This window comes from Panthera tigris, chromosome B1, assembly GCF_018350195.1.
Source record: "Panthera tigris isolate Pti1 chromosome B1, P.tigris_Pti1_mat1.1, whole genome shotgun sequence".
Taxonomy (NCBI): domain Eukaryota; kingdom Metazoa; phylum Chordata; class Mammalia; order Carnivora; family Felidae; genus Panthera; species Panthera tigris.
Window position 1 is genome coordinate 103,969,108 of NC_056663.1, and position 19,204 is coordinate 103,988,311.

General features: G+C 39.3%; 1 protein-coding gene and 1 long non-coding RNA gene across 13 annotated transcripts in view; one reads left to right on the forward strand and one right to left on the reverse strand.

Moving 5' to 3' along the window:
• Positions 1–19,204, forward strand: part of PDE5A (phosphodiesterase 5A) — a 141,978-nt gene that overhangs the window by 108,777 nt on the left and 13,997 nt on the right. For all 5 annotated transcript variants that reach the window (XM_042983982.1, XM_007087606.3, XM_042983983.1 and 2 more), the window contains exons 13-17: positions 1,150–1,275; positions 2,837–2,931; positions 11,523–11,610; positions 16,469–16,569; positions 18,236–18,313. In XM_042983982.1, the coding sequence (XP_042839916.1) occupies positions 1,150–1,275; positions 2,837–2,931; positions 11,523–11,610; positions 16,469–16,569; positions 18,236–18,313 (488 nt within the window). The remainder of the gene's footprint in view (positions 1–1,149; positions 1,276–2,836; positions 2,932–11,522; positions 11,611–16,468; positions 16,570–18,235; positions 18,314–19,204) is intronic.
• Positions 1–19,204, reverse strand: part of LOC122237969 — a 74,128-nt gene that overhangs the window by 35,146 nt on the left and 19,778 nt on the right. For 7 of the 8 annotated variants that reach the window (XR_006216817.1, XR_006216816.1, XR_006216812.1 and 4 more), the window contains 3 exons: positions 16,400–16,516; positions 10,445–10,541; positions 2,415–2,479 (listed from right to left, as the gene is read on the reverse strand). This is a non-coding gene — a long non-coding RNA (uncharacterized LOC122237969). The remainder of the gene's footprint in view (positions 1–2,414; positions 2,480–10,444; positions 10,542–16,399; positions 16,517–19,204) is intronic. The other variant, XR_006216815.1, reaches the window with a different exon arrangement.

The window sequence follows — 19,204 nt, forward strand, 5'->3', positions numbered from 1 at the left end:
CAGGAACAAAAAGACCAAAAAAGAAAAGGAAGGTTATGAGAGCGCAGATTTTCTACCAAATCCCATGTAAGCAATTTCTACCAACAATGAAGAAACCTTGTTTTTGGCCTGCTTCTGCAGCCAGCCATTCTATGTTGAATATTGTTAAAGCAACATTCTTTTCCCTGGTACTTTTTCCATATCCCAGGGCAATGCTTTTTGTGTTTGAAGTATCTCCAGGGATATACGTAGGAAGAAGTACATATTTATTTTTACGGATCCCCCAAAGTATAGTAAATCATTCAGAATTGAAGAGAGGCAGACTCTGATGCTAACACAAACAAAAAATAACCATGCTCAGGGCCCGTGAGTCCCTGGGGATCTTAATGAATACACTACTTAGAAGTTGAATTAAACCCAGCTTTTGAGATTTCCGAGGTCTGTCCCTTTTTTTCCATCTTTTAAAATACGTCTTTTTCATATGGACCCCAGGGCTTTATTTTACGTATATATTTAAACATTACTTCTTGGTAACCAAGCAGTAACTCTGCCTGAATATTTAAGCGTAGTTTAAAAGGGACAAAAGACTTGCTGATTGCATCAGGACTTGGAGCTCCATTTTGTCCTTGGACGTGTGCTGTATATGTTAGCCCCCAATCCACCCCTGGCAGCCTTGCTCTGAATTGAAATTGCAGAGCAGAATTAAAAATTGTTGCAGAATTAAAAACTGGGAGCATGAAAAGAACTTGAGAGTAGCTGTTTCCATGGCTCTCTAGAAGTGAATTCATACATAACGGACCATTTGGACTCTCCTAATTGATGGCACCTGAACACAATATCTTTTAAAAAGCTAGTCAGTGCCCTCCCTACCCATGCCAAAAATACCTTAGAGCTGTCTTGCATTTTACATCTCATTTAGTTAGCATGGTGGTTAACATGGTGGGCTCTGAAGTCAGATTGCTCAAAATTGAATTTTAGCCCCACCCTTTGCGAGCAATGTGACCTTGGGCAAGTTACCTTTCTGAAAGTCGGATTCCTCACCTGTAAAATGATCAAAGTAGTAGTGCCTCCCTCGGAGTTATGAGGGTTAGATGTAAATGCTTTGGAACATAGTAAATGTGTGATAGATGTTAACAAGTATTGTTACTGCTTATGCTTTATTCCCTAAAGGTTCTTTGCAGGTGGATTTTAAGTGTTAAGAAGAATTACCGGAAGAATGTTGCCTATCATAATTGGAGACACGCCTTTAATACAGCTCAGTGCATGTTTGCTGCTCTAAAAGCAGGCAAGATTCAGGTACTTTTGAGAGCCATTTTTATATTAAAGACCTTTTCTTGCTTTAGTGGTAAAGTTTACAACATATTCTTTCAAGTTTTTTTTTTAATGTGCACTAATGATGATTGGAATATTTATTGCCAGATACAAAATAAATTACATCTTATTAATTGAAGAAGACTAGCATGGCAAAATACTTAGTTATTAATTTTCTTTCATATGTAACCTACATGGCATATTTTTTTAAATCTTTAAAATTACTTCACGTTAAATTTAATGGTCTTCGGGCAAAGAAATACATTCTCCAGAGGAAATTTCTACCGTATAAGAAAAATAACCCGATTTCTCATGTCCACATTCAACCTGTTCCATAGTAGAATTCCTCAAAATCCACCCACGTGACTTCATAGATAGGTCCAGGGTTCTCTATCGCATTTTCTCTGGAACCCTCAGTTAAATCTTCTAAGTACTATGTCATAGAAAGGGTTTTCATATCATATACATTGACCATAGGCTGTTACAAGGAAGATCAATGCAGGGAACATTCAAGTAATTCATTGCTTTCCAGGCCAAATTTTATCCATATCTCTGTCCTTAGATTCTAACTTCAGTGGGAATTGACTAGTTATTCTAGGTAAGTGATTCCAGGCATCCATCATATCACTGCTTTTAATTCAGAGCTTCCATGCTCTTTTTTTTTTAAAGTAAATTCTAAAAATGGTATCCTCTGTCTCTACTTCCCTAGGGTGCGCACTGGCTAGAGCTAAGAGAAGGAATTGTTGTCCAAGAAGCCATATGCAATACCATAGTAGTATTTTCCTGCCATAGCAACGTTTGTAAGAAATAGGGTAAACTTCTTTTGAGCTATGGAAAGGTCATCAGGATTATATCACTGAAAACTATCCTTGCTTTTTATGAAGAATAACAAAATCAGGATCTTTTTCTCTGTCATCAACATATAACATGGCGAGTTGAGAGTTTCCAGCAGAGTGGAGCTGATAATTTCAACTTATTTTCTTACTGATGAAGAACAGTAGTGTAAATAATACAAATGGCAGATATTACAAAAATAACCTATGTTTGACTTTAGAATATATTGTTCAACTTTTTAAAGCCAGATTTTCATTCCCAATCCTCTTACTTTCTATTGTTTTGCTTACTGTTCACATTGTCTGTGTTCCTTAGGGATACGACAACTGCTGGCAGAGAGTGAGAGCAGCAGAATCTTCAGGGAACCAGAAGGCAGAGAGACAACAATTATTTAGTTTATTTTGATTATTCCACATACATGTAGATAATTAAGAGTTAATGGTATTTACTAGAGGTGGACAGATTATTGATTGTTGGAGGCATTTCAGCTTCTTCTGGTGAGAATGACATTTGTAATAATCCCATTCGAAAGACAAAGTACCACTTGCTGCCTGCAGACTAGGATTCCAGCATAAGTCCTTTGCAACCATAAATAAGCATATATGAAAAGCCAGTCAGAAACACAAATACATGATTGGTGAGAAGAGGTATTCTAATGAACTTCACCAAATTGCCTTTCTCTTTCTTTCCTCTGACGTCTTTGGTCATGTAGAACAAGCTGACCGACCTAGAGACACTCGCCCTGCTGATTGCTGCTCTCAGCCACGACTTGGACCACCGTGGTGTGAATAACTCTTACATACAGCGGTAAGGCGCGTCTTCCCCAGTAAAAGAAGAAAATGTTTCTTTTAAATTGTAGGGATGTCTTTTTTAAAGTAAGAGCAACAGCAAAATTTGATGGTACCACACTTCAGTTGATTGGGGTCCTACAACATACTCTGGTTGTACTCGAGTGAAATGGAAAAAAAATAGTGTGAATCCAATGTTGTGTTGGTAACATTTCTGGCCTAAAGCTTAGAAAGTATGTTTGTTGAGAATCTTATTTCATTAGATAATTACCAAGAGTTTTGCTTTAGTGTATGCATACCCAGCTTAGGAGCTTCATTAGAAAACTAAGTCTGGTTCAAAAGAGGTGGAATTTCATCCTGGACTAGAAAAGATAATATCTGAAAAGTGCTTAGCTCAGTCCTAAGTACTTAGTAAGCACTCAGTAGAAGGAGGATTTTGGTGTTAGTGGAGACAGTGCAGCACAATGTTGGCAATTTGGGGCTCTGCATTCAGGCTGGATTCGAATCCTGCCTTTGCCATGCAGTTCCCGTGTGACCTTGGGCAAGGGAACTTATTTCTCTATTTTTCTCTTGTTTTCTCTATTATTCTCTATTCTCTCTTATTTCTCTCTTTGATTTCCTGATTTGTAAAGTGGAGATGATAGCGAACCTACCTCGTAGGGTTGATGTAAGTTTTAAGAGATAACACATATCAATATGAGGCGGAATGTGCAGTGCATTTTTTTTATTTCTTTTAATGTTTATGTATTTTTGAGAGACAGAGAGAGAGAGAGAGAGAGACAGAGTGCGAGCAAGGGAGGGCAGAGAGAGAGGGAGACACAGAATCCAAAGCAGGCTGCAAGCTCTGAGCTGTCAGCACAGAGCCCGATGCGAGGCTCGAACTTACGAACCTCAAGATCATGACCTGAGCCGAAGTCAGATGCTTAAGCGACTGAGACACCCAGGGGACCCTGTGTGGTGTATATTTAAGTGTTAAGTCTTAGCAGCAGATGCTAGTGATACTCCTATCACCATCAGAAGCCTGCTTTCTGGCTGGTTTTGAAAGTAGATACTAACCCTTGACGCAAGTGTTTCAGGCTCCCTTATGGGCCATGCTTAAAGTGACATTTGCAATGACAAATGAGATGATAAAGGTGACATCACTTTTCATCAGAGTTTTGAGCCCCTGTGACATGTTTATTTTCTTGTAGCAACTTAGTTGAAAAGCCTACATCTTAATGGCAGGATCTCTTACTACTTAGCATTTTTCTAAGTATGCAAGTGATTCAACTAATGGATAGATCTCTTAAGGAAATTCCAGATGTCTGATATCTTGAGGGAATTTCAGAGAGCTCTCTAATCACATTCCCTTTATCTAAATAAATGGAAAACTTCATGTAGAAAGAATTGTAGTGATGCAGCAACTGTGTCCTCTGCTGACCTTTGATGGGAAAAGATATCAAGCTCTTGCCTGAGTGTCAGAGACTGGCTGTTTCCTCTCTTAAGATCTAACGTTTTGGAGAACAGATTGGATGACATGTCCTTTGTCCTCTGTGCTTTGTCATATGATTGTGTTCCTGAGCCTGACGTTGACATGGGAGTAATTATGAAAGGGAACAATGACATGAAAAGGTGTATAAACACAGACGTAGCAGCCTAAAGATCCAAGCCAGCAGTGCTATGTTCCCTCCATACCTCAAAGCTGAACATATTATTGTGGTCGCTCTAAGATGCTATGTTGCATTGCTTTAGAGTGAAAAAAACACTCAGCTATATTTTACTTTGTTTATTTAAAAACAATTACCCGGAAAAACATCTGGAGAAACGTCATCTTCTCTTCAAAAAAAAAAAAAAAAAAAGTCCTGGGAAAAATTCATAGACTGCAGAATCTTGCCTTTACACACACCACAAAGCAGACTTCCACCAAGTAATAATAACTTTAAGAAAAAAAGTTAAAGGAGTTTCAGAGATTTTTATTTCTTCCTACATCTCTGTGGTTTGAGTAGACGAAACCAAGAATTTTCCAGGGATGTTTCTTTTTTTTTCTTTCCTTAGTGGTAAATGAGTTATATCTCAAGGAGGAATTTCTTCACCAGGGGACTCGGGAGATTCAGAGTGCCATAAACATTCCCGTATAGAGAACTAACTTGCAAAAAGGTGTGCAGTGTCCAATTTCATCAGTATTCAAACACTACACAAAGAAAACCACCACAATAAAAGAAGGCACAGAAACAAAACTAATACGTCAAAAAGAGAAAAAAAGCCCTCATGTGGTAGCAAAGTTAGATGCTAAACTTCCCCTGTCATTCATTCTTCTTGAATGTCTTTTCAGAAAATTAATTTAGAGTAAGATGTAAAGCAGACTATGTTTTGATTCATTATTGGTTATTTTTTGATTCCTTCCTTGATTAGGAAGACTGCCATGATGAGGAGTACGGCTACTATGCCAGTGAAATATTTGGGGAAAGAGTTCACTGCTGTGCTTTCTTCTCCCATGTGGGTGGGTAAAAGAGGGAGTGGTTTCGGATAGATTTTAGATGATTACTTTAAAAACAGGCAAGAATAGGACAAAATGACTGAAGTACAGACATCTACTAAAGAAAGCACAATGTGACACTCGGCTTAAGTAGAGAAACCTCTTGCAATTCAGCCTGCAGTCAGTATAAGAAGACTGTATGAGTGCATTTATTTGGTTAGATTCATTCAAGTTTGGTGTTTTATAAAATAGAGTGAAAGTGTCCTACATTTTGGACAGCTGGCTAATGGGCAATTACTAGGGCCTGGCATTTTGCTAGGCAGAAAGAGAGCTATAAAGTATAAAATGTGGTCCCTGCTATTAAGGAATTTTCATAGCCTCATGAAACAGTGGTGATCAATACAACAAGGTACTTAGTAAGTCCTGAATTGTTTAGTAATGTGGACTGTAAATGTTCAGCAGAGAAGGAGATTGGTTAAGACCAGGGCAATCCCATCTGCACTGTTAATGGAAGAACTGAGACAAAGCGGATCCCAAAGAGTGGTAGGATTTGGAGAGGAGAGAGGATGAAGATATACCAGAAACACAATGAGGTAGGCGGGCATTCTCATGGAACAGTGCTGATGGCTGGCCTGTGCAGAGTCAGAAGGCTCACTGACCAGGGATGAAAAGTAAAAGAGTGAACAAGTAGTTGTAGGGCTCTTTAGAGACAGCTATAAAACTAAGCATATTTGGTGTAGTGAAGAAACAAGGAGCCATTACAGTGAGTAATAAAGACATTGTTTAGGAAGGAAACACCAAAAGGAAGATACAAGGTATAATGGGTAATAAATAGGACCCCAGAGTTCAGCTAGGAAGCTGTTACAGCAAGCTGAGTTTTGGTGAAAAACACATACTGACTACAGAGAGGAAGAGATGGAAGGAGAAATGTTTTTCAATTTAATATTGAACAGGGGGAAGGGATTTTGTTCAATATTGTTCAATATTGTTAATATTATTGTTCAATATTGTTAATATTGAACATGAAGGAAGGGGGAAATCATGACTCCTGGTCCAAGAAACTGCAACACTGATGGAGCCATTGATGACAGTAGAACTGGGAAGTGTGTATGCACTTGTGTGTGTACTTAGGGAAGGAGGGACAAAAAGGACAGGAGGTAGAAGAGAAAATAATAAATAGGATGGTAGTTAGAAAAGGTAAAATGATCAAAGGAATGTTTTTTTTTTCAAGATTAAGGTTCCATAAAATCAGAATAAAAGAAATTTCTTGGTAATCACACTCAGACCATGTGTCTTTGTCCTGGGAAAACTCATTCTGTACCTTGGTCTTCTCTGCTCTCTGTTAGAGGAACAGCTATAGTCATGGGCTGGCGTGGTGGCAACAGAATGTCAGCAGGCACTGAGGGACCCAACAGGGCAGTAAAGACAGCACAGGAATCACAATCTGTGAAGTTCAACTGAGTAGAGTCTGTATTAGCCAAGAATGACATCATCCCTGATAAGTTTGGAGGGCTTGAGAGACTGGAGATCCAAATATGAAAAAAGTACAAGTTCGAGGAGTCCTAAAGTCACTAGCTAGTAATAATAATAATAGAAGTTAACACTTTATATAGCCCTTACCATGTGGCATTGCGAACTCTTTTTAGTACTTCATATACATGAGTTCAACTAGTCCTTTGACCATGCCACAGTGGCTATGATAGTTATGGTGGTTAAGGGCCAACTTGAGTCAGATGCCTGGGTACAAAAGCAAATACTGGCTTCTCCTCTTACCATCTGACCTTGAATGAGTCATTTAACACCCCTCTTTCTATTTTCTTCTTTGTGTAATGGAATAATGACAGTATCTATCTTGTAGTTTGTTTCTTTGTTTTGTTTTTTTTTAACAAGGATTAAAAAGTATAAAAAAATGTGAAGTACTTGGAACAATACCCAAGATATATTAAATGCTCTCCAGGTTTTAGCTTTTTCAAAGGGGGTCCTATTAAGGACATATTAAGGATATCCTATTAAGGACTCAAGATCTTGCTTTGTCCCAAGGTGAGATATGGATCAGGGAGTAGCAAAAATGCTGTGCCTGGTAGCACCTAGAAGCTGTGGAACAAAGAAGGGAATATCCATTGTTGACATGAAAAGAGACTATCCATAGAGTCAAGGAGGTTAAGGAAGTAAGGTCAAAAGGCCAAATGAATCATCACCTTGAATACCTGTGGCATCTAATGTGATTACAGAGAATGCAGGGTAAAATAACCCCTGACTGATAGAATACAACAGTGATGATTTGGAGAGAAGTGGTCAAGTGAAGAATCAAATGGGGTTTACATGCTTACAAAGAGTAGTTAAGAGATGTGAACCCAGAGCAATATACATGTATGAGAAGCAAAATCAAGGATGGTTGTTAAGAGTCTGTAAAAGGATTCCTGGGGTGGCAAGAATTGTTTTTCTCAGAGAACTTGCATTTTCTATTGATTTCTAAGGCTTCTTGTCCCTAGAATGTTGTTCTGACCTTGGCACTGACTCCTAACACCACTCTAAGAGATGGACAGACTACTGCAGGACAATAGGAAAATGTAGGGAGGGTGTAAGGTCCATACGAATAGACATCATTGTGGGAATAAGATTCAGTGGAAGCGGTGGTTTAAGTGGGCCCTTCTGACAGGCTCTCATATAAAGAAGCAAGAAATAGCCTTGTGTTTGAAACAGTAAAAAGCAGTAGAATGGAGAACACATTGGTGTCCACTAATATTTCTGCAAACAGGAAACTTGGGGTATTTATGCCCTTTTATGGATTCATAAATCCATATTTTTAGAATGTAAGTAAAGGCAAACACACATAATTTGCATTCATCTCTCTCATAAGTCAAGAAGTTTTTCTAATGGGAAACCGTCCTGTCTGCATTGTCTAAAAATGTAATGTGCGCCTGAAATTTTAAACATGTTTGTGTTGTATGCACCTAATTGCATCTCGGTCCAGCCTCTAACTAGGTCAGTAAGTGGATGCTGTGTGCAAAGTGCTGTGGGGTCAGGAGCCAGTGTGATGCGGTGAGAGGATGTGTTTGAATCCCAGCCCCGCCATTTGTGTTGACCTTGAACAAGTTAGACAGTCTCTCTGAACTCTTGGTTGTCTAAAAAATAAATGCTAAAATGCCCATTTTAGAGAGGTGTCAGCCTGGGTCACTCTGGAGGCACAGCCTGAGACAAACACTGGTGTGCACATAGCCTATTTGTGCATGTGATCCCTGGGAGCAGGAATGGAGGCCTGGGAGTGGGAAACAGGGAAGAAGGGGAAGCCAGGAAGAGGATGAGTTACCAGCAGTCCACCCATCCAGGCACCTGGTGCTTAGTCCTGCCAGGTGATTCAGAGAAGTCTTAGGAAATGAGACCCAGAATTGTACATAAATGGCCAGGGACAAAGTAGGGAGGGGGGCAGAGATCCACAGGTTCCCATTCATCTTGGTCAAAGATGGCCTCCATGTGCCTTGACTCCTCCATAGCCCAGGCTCAACAAGGGTGAATGCAGCAAGAGAGGTCTTGTTGGCACCAGCAGAGGGCAGAGAGCTGCAGGGCAGACATGGTGGGCCACAGCAAAGTACCTTCTAATTGGGCCCTGCAGGGAGTCTATTAAATTGTGCGTGAAACTGGATGCTGCATCAGTGGCTGGAGTCCGAGGTGGGGCCAAGGATTTTGATGTGGTGAACAGAGATGTCCCATATTAAATAAAAATGAAATATAAACTACTTAGTGCAGTGCCTGACATGTTAGAGGCTCTCAGTAAATGGTAATTATTATCACTGGGGAAAACAAATCTGGCCAAACTCAAGAGGTTTATAGTCTAACAAGGTAATAGACTTATAAACAGCTAACAACTGGCAGAACAACATGGATATTAAACTAATACCATAGGTCCTTGAATTTCTTTTTTTTTTAATGTTTTATTTATTTTTGATAGACAGAGAGAGAGAGAGAGAGAGAGCAGGGGAGGGGCAGAGAGAGGGAGACACAGAATCCTAAGTAGGCTCCAGGCTCTGAACTGTCAGCTCAGAGCCTGACACGGGGCTCGAACTCATGAGCTGTGAGATCATGACCTGAGCCCAAGTTGGATGCTTAACTAACTGAGCCACCCAAGCGCCCTGTCCTTGAATTTCTTACGTAAATGAAAATAACAGATACTCTAGATGCTTTTCCTTATCTAAGTGAAGGGAATGAAGAAGGTTGCAATTATCATGTTGAAGTTGACCTTAGCATAGCTAGTCTGAATGGTGAGAAAATGCTGTTGAGAAAATAGAGAATATAGAATGCAAGCCAGAATTCAGAAGGGAGGCCATCATTCTGTTTCCCTGGGCCCTCCATTATCCTGCATCGTCTCATCTGCTCCTGTGGCTTGGAGATAACCAGATATCTGCAGGTTATTGTGTTCTAAGTCTACATCTCCAGCCCAGACCTGATACAAACTTTTATATCCACTTGGTGGACCTCAGTCACTTTAAAATCAACAGATCCAACACTGAATTACACATCTTCGCCTCCTTTATCTCCCATCCTTAATCCTCTCCCTTTCTCCTATGTCAGTAAATGACAAGGCAGAAATGTGGCATTCATACTTTTCCCCTAGGAAAATCCCCACTAGGTCCCAACATCAAGATTCTTTGCCAACTCTTACCTCCTAAACAGCTATGAGGCAACTCTACTTGTCTGTATGTGGGATTCTGTCACCCTGGTCCAGGCTGTCTCGTGCCTACATTACTAGAACTAGGACTATCAGCTTCCCAGTAGTCTCCTAACTACTTTCCAGTATTTTCCATGCATCTCCAGTTTTGATTCCAGCAAATTTATCTTTTTTTTTTTTTTTTTTTTTTTGGTAAATCTGCTCATTTTACTCCATCCATTGTTTTCCCATTGTCCAATGAGAAGGACAGTATCTGGTCCATTGTACAACTTACTAAACATGGAGGAGCAAAGAAGACAGGCAGGAGTTAATTTGAGAAAGTTTACAACACAAAGAATGGCCGTTTGGGGGTCAGCAGTTATCAGTGGAAGATTAGACAACTGGAATAGATGAGATTGCCCATTCTCTTACCTTTATTTCCCTTGTTTTATTTTTGTTTTCCCTTAAGCTTCTCTTACTGCACTCATTTTCTTCCCATGTTATGTTCCTCCAGTCTTGGGCAGCTTCTCTAAATTAAATGAAAACTCAATTAATGACTCGTATAGTAGTACAAAGAAATAAGTCAGCTGTGTTATCCACACTTGTATTGTGCTTTACAATTCATAAATCCCTGTCCTACAAATTTTAGGAACAGAGACTTTCAGGAACTCTCACGTTTTCTTTTTCTTTTAAAGAAAAACTAGTGAAATTGTGCTTTATATTCACATGTGAAGGGTCGTGAGAAATAAGAGGTGGAGGACTGTACTTGACATGCTTTGGACCTTGATCTGTGACTGCCTGTTACATACAGTGAACTGAGTATAACACCCCTTCCATTCCCTTTACTCAGCCAGACAGTCTCCTGTGTTTGTCCCCAAGTTCAAGTTAAAAGAGCTACCAGGACATCCTACGCTGAAATACTCTGGATCCCACATGCATGGGGAACTTTTTCTGACTCAGCTGTCTCCTTCTTCCCTTCAAAGGAGGGTGGGCACCAACTCTGCCCCCTTTCTTTGCCTTTTGTCCCTCCTACCCATTCGTTCCATCGCCGTCCATTCTCCTTGGATATACAGGCACATGTGAATATGCTGGCCCTCAGCCTTACTGCAGAGGAATAGACTAGCATTGCAATTTGTTTCAGATTTTAAACTAATTGCAGTTTTGAAATTGAAAAATATCATTGGTACAAGTATTTCAGAGAATTTTTTTCTCATGGTTAGAGAAATTAGTCCTTTGTGCTTACTCCTACTATTTTATCAATATTAAAACCAATAAAATTGTTCATACTTTGAACAGGCAGTGGTTACCCTGGTATTTGAAAATAATTTGACTGTTTTTTCCCAGAGATCATCTCACTCTTTTCCTCAGCAAAAGGAGAGAAAATTGTTAGTCTGATTAATTTTGTGAAGTAGCCTGTTTTTTCATTGACTAATATGAAGAACAAATTAATGTATTGGGGAAACTAGTAATTTTTAAGCCTTTTTTCTCTCTTCCACAAAATATTTTTCAGAAGTGAACACCCACTTGCTCAGCTCTACTGCCATTCGATCATGGAGCATCATCACTTTGACCAGTGCCTGATGATTCTTAATAGTCCAGTAAGTACCTACTTTATGGTTGTGGAATTTTAAAAGAGAGCTTTATAAATTCAATTTTATTTTTAAGTTTTGGACTTATTCCCAGCATCATAAATTCTTGAGCATGCTTTATTCCTTTTTGGGTAAGGAAGGCAAAGCCAAAACATTTGGGATCTTCCCAGCCTCACTTCTCTGGACAGCCCAAACTGTCTAAATGTTGCCTGATAAAGGATATCTGGTTACACACCTCTATTTGGTTATGGCAAACTGGAAACAAACAAAACTAGTATTTTTTGGCTCTTAGTTAATTCTCCCCCCACCCCCTTTTTTTTTCTTTTGGTCAAATGAAATGGTTTATACAGCGCTCAAAGGTTTGCTTTCACAAGACCATGCCTGTTCCTCTTTTCATGGAAACTTCTGACCATTAACAAACTGCTATGTTAAGAAATAAAGCTATTCAATAGTTTGGTTAAATGAATATTCATCAGTGTAAGAAAACATATGATATGCTATGCTAGACAAATAAATGCTAAGGAAAATAAAATTAAAATAATGTATGCCAAAAGATTAACAAAGGTTTTCTTTGTCCAGTTATGAATACTTTTACATTCTCATTTTGATTTGTTCATTATTCACAGTATATCTGCTATATGCATGTATTACCTTTATAGTAAGAAAAAAGTCAAAGTTGTAACTACTATATGGAACAAGCACAATGCGTGGTATATAATCTTAAAGCAATTTTACCCCCATCTTTTTATGTTTGCCCCGTGTGGCTAGTCTTCTCTGAGCTCTAGAAGAAAACTTGGGAGGCCCATGACTTTTCTGGTTATTCTTTTATAAGTAAAAATTACGTCAAGTACTAATTACGTCAAGTCCCAAAATAGACTATGCAATTCTCAATTTAGAAACCAAAATGTCCAGTTCTGTGTAATACTCTGGATTTTGGATTTGGTTTAAAGTTTCATGTTCTCCCCCTACTGCCTGGTTGGCTTCTCTCAACCCTATCTTGTGCTTCTTCTAACTTCTTCCTCATCCCTAACCCCGCATGTAGTTTCCTTCCCCTCCAGACTTGGAGAGTAGGAAGAGAGAATAGCTAAGAAGAGGGGCAAGAAATTTCTCAACACACTGGTACTGTTAAGAGTGTCTCACTCTTGGGGCGCCTGGGTGGCTCAGTCGGTTAAGCGTCCGACTTCGGCTCAGGTCACGGTCTCGCGGTATGTGAGCTCGAGCCCCGCGTCGGGCTCTGTGCTGACTGCTCAGAGCCTGGAGCCAGTTTCAGATTCTGTGTCTCCCTCTCTCTCTGACCCTCCCCCGTTCATGCTCTGTCTCTCTCTCTCTGTCTCAAAAATAAATAAACGTTAAAAAAAAAATTAAAAAAAAAAAAAAGAGTGTCTCACTCTTTGTGCCTGGCAGGTGTTTAAACCAAGTTCTTTTCTTGTGGGTAAGTTCATGATGCCTGCCAAGTGCCCTCATTGTGGGGCTTTTCTACCAGATGTTCCTTTAATGATCATCTCTGCCTGCCTTACTTATGGCTCCTTCCTCTGCTCAGGAAAATCTGATCGTTCACTTTCAGCTCCTTTCTGCTAAGGTTCTTTGGCCTTCTTTGTCATCCCCTTTGAAAAGGACAGGACTGAAATCAATCCCATGCCTCCAAAACTTGGAGAGGGCAAGCCATCCCATATAGTAGGAACTTCCCCATTGGTGCTAAAGTCAGAGTGGCTAGTCAGCCTGTGTCTTGCCTTTTAGATTTTCCAGACAGGAATTAGACATGAGACCACTGTGGCCCTTCCCACTCTCACTACACTGCAAGAGACATATGTAGGGACTTCATGCCCCACTCTCTTATTTGAGATGGAGGGGAACACAATCTCACCTCTCCCTAAACATCTCAGTGTGGATGAAGGGTTGAGTTATACAGCCAATTTGGTAACCTCATTATAAATTCTGTACACAGTGGGTGCCTGGGTAGCTTAGTTGGTTAAGTGTATGACTTCAGCTCAGGTAATGATCTCATGGTTCATGGGTTCGGACCCCATGTCGGGCTCTGTGCTGACAGCACAGAGCCTGGAGCCTGCTTCGGATTCTGTGTCCCCTCTCTCTCTGCCCTTCCCCTGCTCACACTCTGTCTCTCCCACTCTCAAAAATAATAAACATTAAAAAAATTTAAGTTCTGCATACTTAAATTGACTTTAGATTGATAAAGTATGCGATTAGTATGAATTAGTTCATGTGTGACTGGTAATTGAATGACGTTAGTGTAAGTGTACAAGTTGTATTCTTTCATCCACAAGTTCTCTTGGGTAAGGTACAAGAATTATGAGAGTTGAATTTTTGACCTTATACAAGAAAGAAAAAAATCCCTCTACTTGGCTTTGCTCAGGCACCCCTTCTGCTCTATTTCAAGAATATTGAAAATGGGCATTTGCTCCCTTGCTTTGGACTGCTTGCTTTAGGCTCCTAGGAGGTTGCTCCTCCTTCAGTGCCCACCTTAATAGCAGCCCCAATGTCTCAGTGATCCAGTCCCATCCACGTTGTCTCTGGGCCCCACAAACCATTGCTTCCACGCCATCGTTTTGTGTGTTGACTGTTCTCAAAGGACCTCCAGACTGGCTAGCCTGAGATGACTGGGTTACCTGCAGATGCACCAGTTTTCAGTTTGGTTTATGCTCTGGTTATAAAGTTTCATGGGCTTTGTGCAATCTGCCCCAGCACTAATTTTTCCCATAAACCATGTCATTTTTAGTGTGTAGTTTTTCAGAACTGAGATTTCTCAGGAATTATATGCTGTTTTGTAGTAGAGAAATCTGTACTTTCCTTGGGATTTGCTATCTATATGCCTCATTTAAAACTATAAAACCTTCGGGGCGCCTGGGTGACGTGGTCAGTTAAGCGTCTGACTTTGGCTCAGGTCATGATCTCGCGGTCCGTGAGTTCGAGCCCCGCGTCGGGCTCTGTGCTGACAGCTCAGAGCCTGGAGCCTGTTTCAGATTCTGTGTCTCCCTCTCTCTCTGCCCCTCCCTCCCCTGTTCATGCTCTGTCTCTCTCTGTCTCAAAAATAAATAAACGTTAAAAAAAATTTTTTTTAAAAAACTATAAAACCTTCATTTTAATATCTTGTTTAGTTTTAAGGAAAGAAAATATGCTAAGCTTTTTCTGAAGCCCATATTTAACAGTATCCCTATCATAGATACCTATGTTATTAAATAACATAACTTACTAAGTAATACATTATTACTTATAAGAAATTTGGTCATATAGATGGTTGGTCTCAAATTATAAGACCATATAAATATTCTGTCTTTGTAAGCACCAAAACATTACTTAGTATTAGCACCAAAACATTTACAGAGAATTTAGTCTCTGTTTTTGAAAGCAAAAATAAAAATATAACACCAAAAGATATTTCCTTTTCTTTTTTTTAAATATTTTTTGAATGTTTATTTATTTTTGAGAGAGAGAGACAGAGCATGAGTGGGAAAGGGGCAGAGAGAGAGGGAGACACAGAATCTGAAGCAGGCTCCAGGCTCCAAGCTGTCAGGCTCCGATGCAGGGCTCGAACTCATGAGCCGTGAGATCATGACCTGAGCCAAAGTCAGACATTCAACCGACTGAGCCACCCAGGCGCCCCAAGATATTTCCTTTTCCATTTGAAATTGTTTTATCTTAAAACACATAGAAGTATCAGTTATTTTCTAAATAGTTTCCTTTCTGGCCCAGAATCTAAAGTGATTACATATTTTAAAACAATGTTCATGGTTGTAATCACAGATTCATTAATTAGATACATGCCACAATTTTGGCATCTAGTTATTCTCTAACCGGTGTTTTGGCACTGGCCTACCACACTCGGCAGTTTCTCTTTGTTCAGAACAAATCCTCTGCCTCCAGATCTCATTCCCACTCCTCTGGGTTTTTCTTGGCCCTGAGATTTAGGAAGCACATCTGATTCAATTTATAGATGTTGTCCTGAGTGTATGCTGAATACCCAAGGAATGTTTTATGTAGCTCAACATCAGAGGGCCACTATGCCTTAAATTACAGACAAATAAAAAACGGTTACATAGCACCTTTTCAATATTTCTTTTTTTTTAATGTTTATTTTTTATTTTTGAGAAAGAGAGAGAGCACGAGCAGGGGAGGTACAGAAAGAGAGGGGGACAGAGGATCTGAAGCAGGCTCTGTGCTGACAGCAGAGAGCATGAACCATGAGATCATGACCTGAGCTGAGATCAAGAGGGGAGGCTTAACCAACTGAGCCACCCAGGCGCCTTCCAATATTCCTTATAGATGTTTCAACCATACTTGCTTTTTTGTGACCAGTAAGTACACCTTTGGCTCATGCCCTACAGGGCCACCATCTACATTCACATGTTCCTAAAGAACACACACTGTCTGCCATATTGATTAAGTTAAATTATAGAAATTTGCACCCAAAAAGTGTTATTAGATTTATGACAGAATCCATAGAGAAATGATTCTTTAAATAATCAATGGTTAAAAGTTTTGCTACTCCATTCTAGATTTCCATTAATATGGCTTTGATTTGGGAGCACTATATATATATATATATATATATATATAGTTATTAGGTTTTAGGTCTGGACTAAGGCCTAGGGAGTATAAGATGTGGAAAAACATGCATGTGTAGGTAGGTGCACCATTATGAAGCCATATTTTCTTATAGGACAGGGTGGTGGGAAGTGGAATGTAGAGGGGAAACATCATCTCATGGCATTAAAGTAAGCAGCTGTCCTCTGTATTCACGAGTTTAGAATACTAGACATGTGTTTAAGATATGTCACTTTACCTTCAGATTTTGTTCTTGTCAGCAGCCTCTCCAGGCAGAGTGCTAATGATGGTTTTCTTTTTTATAAAGGGCAATCAGATTCTCAGTGGCCTCTCCATCGAAGAATATAAGACCACGCTGAAAATAATCAAACAAGCTATTTTAGCTACAGACCTAGCGCTGTATATTAAGTAAGTTTTAAGAAATATTATGAGATCAGTAGGTCTTGGAAATGTTTGCATTGTTTCAAACTTTTCAAATGCACTTTGGGAGGTTTTAAGATTATAAAGACAGATGTCCTGGCAAATCAAATGTCTTGTTTTTCAAACTATGGTGCAGTTTCTTAAAGGAAGCCAGAAAAGTCTACTCCTTTGGCATATGACTTAGTGCTAGAAATTACAGAATACAGAGTCATTTCTGACGTGTGACTACTCCTGTGCCTCTGAAGTTGTGTACAAGGTAAATAACCATGCCAAGGTCATTCCAAGGCTGCGTTGTCCAGCCCGAAGGTTATAGAGCCCATCTGCTTTTCCTTCACCCCCCTCCCCAGCTTCTGACCATATTACAGTCCCTTTATACTATCATCTAAGCCTAAGTGGGCAGGGAAAAGAGCTAAGTGCCAGACACATAAGTCTTGTTTCTTTTTATTTGATTTTGGCAGAAGGGTATTAATATAGAACTTTAATTAGTGAAGTCATTGACTCAGAAATTAGAGTGTGCATTAGAGTAGTGTTTGTCATGCATGTATGCATTTCCCTGTAATTAAACTGCCTTTCTAAAAGAGAGAAAAGACCTTGCTGCATTTGGGCAGGCATTAGTTTCCCACATACAGACCAAGATCTTTTGCTGCACATGTAGGAGTGAGGGGAGTCTGGCGGTCACACTTGTGGGATTTCCCTGAAGCACAGGCCTCTCTCCTTCTGCACAGGGATTCATATGTGTGGCTTTCACCACTCTTATGAGAAGTAAAACCAAGTAGAACGGATATACAAAAACACATACCCCAGGTACCTACTGTTGTACGTCTAAAAATAGCTGCACCTAAAAGTGTCTGGGTCTAAAAGTGCCGTGCCATTGGATTTGGCAGCACTTTAATTAGGATAAAAGAAAACACAGCAAACTTCAGTTTAACTTAAAATGATTACAGAATAAAGATGATCAGATTACCAAGAATTTAAAAATACCTGTAACCACAAAGACTTCCCAGCCTTTCCAGGCCACATGGGTCTCTCCTCTGAACCCTTTTGCAACGTATTTTTCATTTTTGGTACTCAAGTGACATACATTCAGTTTTGTTATATAAGTTTTTCTTATCTTTGGTTTGTGTCTCTGACTAGATTTTAAACATTGTGAAAAGGACTCCTGTCTTATAACTTCCCAAGATGCGTAACAGTATTGGGCACATAGGAGGCATTCACTATGTACTGAGTGAATAATAGTATATACTTTTTACCTTATACCATAATGTATATGAATAAGATATATGAAATTGAACTGAAGCCATATAGATCTCATTATGCCATACACTTAAATTTTCAAGTCATTCTTGGCATCAAATTTTAAATTTGTTTTATTTTCTTAAAATCATGCTTAAGAATTGAAATTACTATTATTTGTGATCTGTAGTTAAAAACTAGGTGAGGTGTTATTGTTTTACCCAAAGAAAATGGCACAAAGGAAAAAAGTGAGGTATTTTTAGCTTTTTAAATGATGGTTTCTATATCAGATTCTAAGATGGGAAAAACCATTAGAGATTTTTTTTTTCCCAAAAATTTACTCCATGGGTCTTTGTTAGCTGAAGAAATAAGAGCCTGGGGACTCATCATAACTACCATATGTTTTTCTTTTACTTTCAAGGAGACGAGGAGAATTTTTTGAACTTATAAGAAAAAATCAATTCAACTTGGAAGATCCTCATCAAAAAGAGTTGTTTTTGTAAGTAGGTTTTCTGTCCTTAACACTGATGTTTTGCTCTCCAGTTAATTTTATAACTATCAGATTTTATTGCAAGTATTTGTTACAATGTGATGATCTTAGAGGCTGTCAGAATTATCTGGAGTGTTGTATAAAGGGCTGAATATGAATATTTATTTGAAAAGAAATGCATTTGCAAATTCAAGTCAGTAAATTACTCCTTTGTCTTAGAAGGAACTTTAAAATGTGGTGGAATATGAATGAATACAAGGCTCTAGGGTTCCCCCTGCTCATATTCCCAGTACTTTGGAATAGCTGAAAATAGCATCCCAAAGATTGTGGGAGCAAGAAGGTGGTTGGGAAGTGTTTACTTCTCTTGAGTGATGGGAGAGTAACACCATCAGAAACTCAAGATTTCCCTTTTCCTCACCTGTAGGCCTGCCCCTCCTTTCTAGCTGTAGATGCCATCTCTTTGCTGTTACTATTCCTACCTCTACCATGGCTAGAACTGGATCCATAAAAAAGAACAAGCGGTCAATAATTTTAATAAAAGGATGACACAGAACACCAAGGACAGCGCTATTACACTTCTGAAATCAACATTTCTTTAAATGGATTGATACTACTTAGCATGCAAACAAAGATGCAGATTATAAGAAAACAGTACACAAATGCCTGGCTGTCTGTTCTGTGTAATCATGCTTTATTTCATAGCCTCAACATGTTTTTCTTAATGGTCCCTTAGAAACGTATAGACAGATAGGGGCACCTGGCTGCCTCAGTGGATGGAGTATGCGACTCTTGACCTCAAGTTCAAGCCCCATGTTGGGTGTCGAGATTACTTAAAAATAAAAATATGAAAGAAAGAAAGAAAGAAAGAAAGAAAGAAAGAAAGAAAGAAAGAAAGAATAG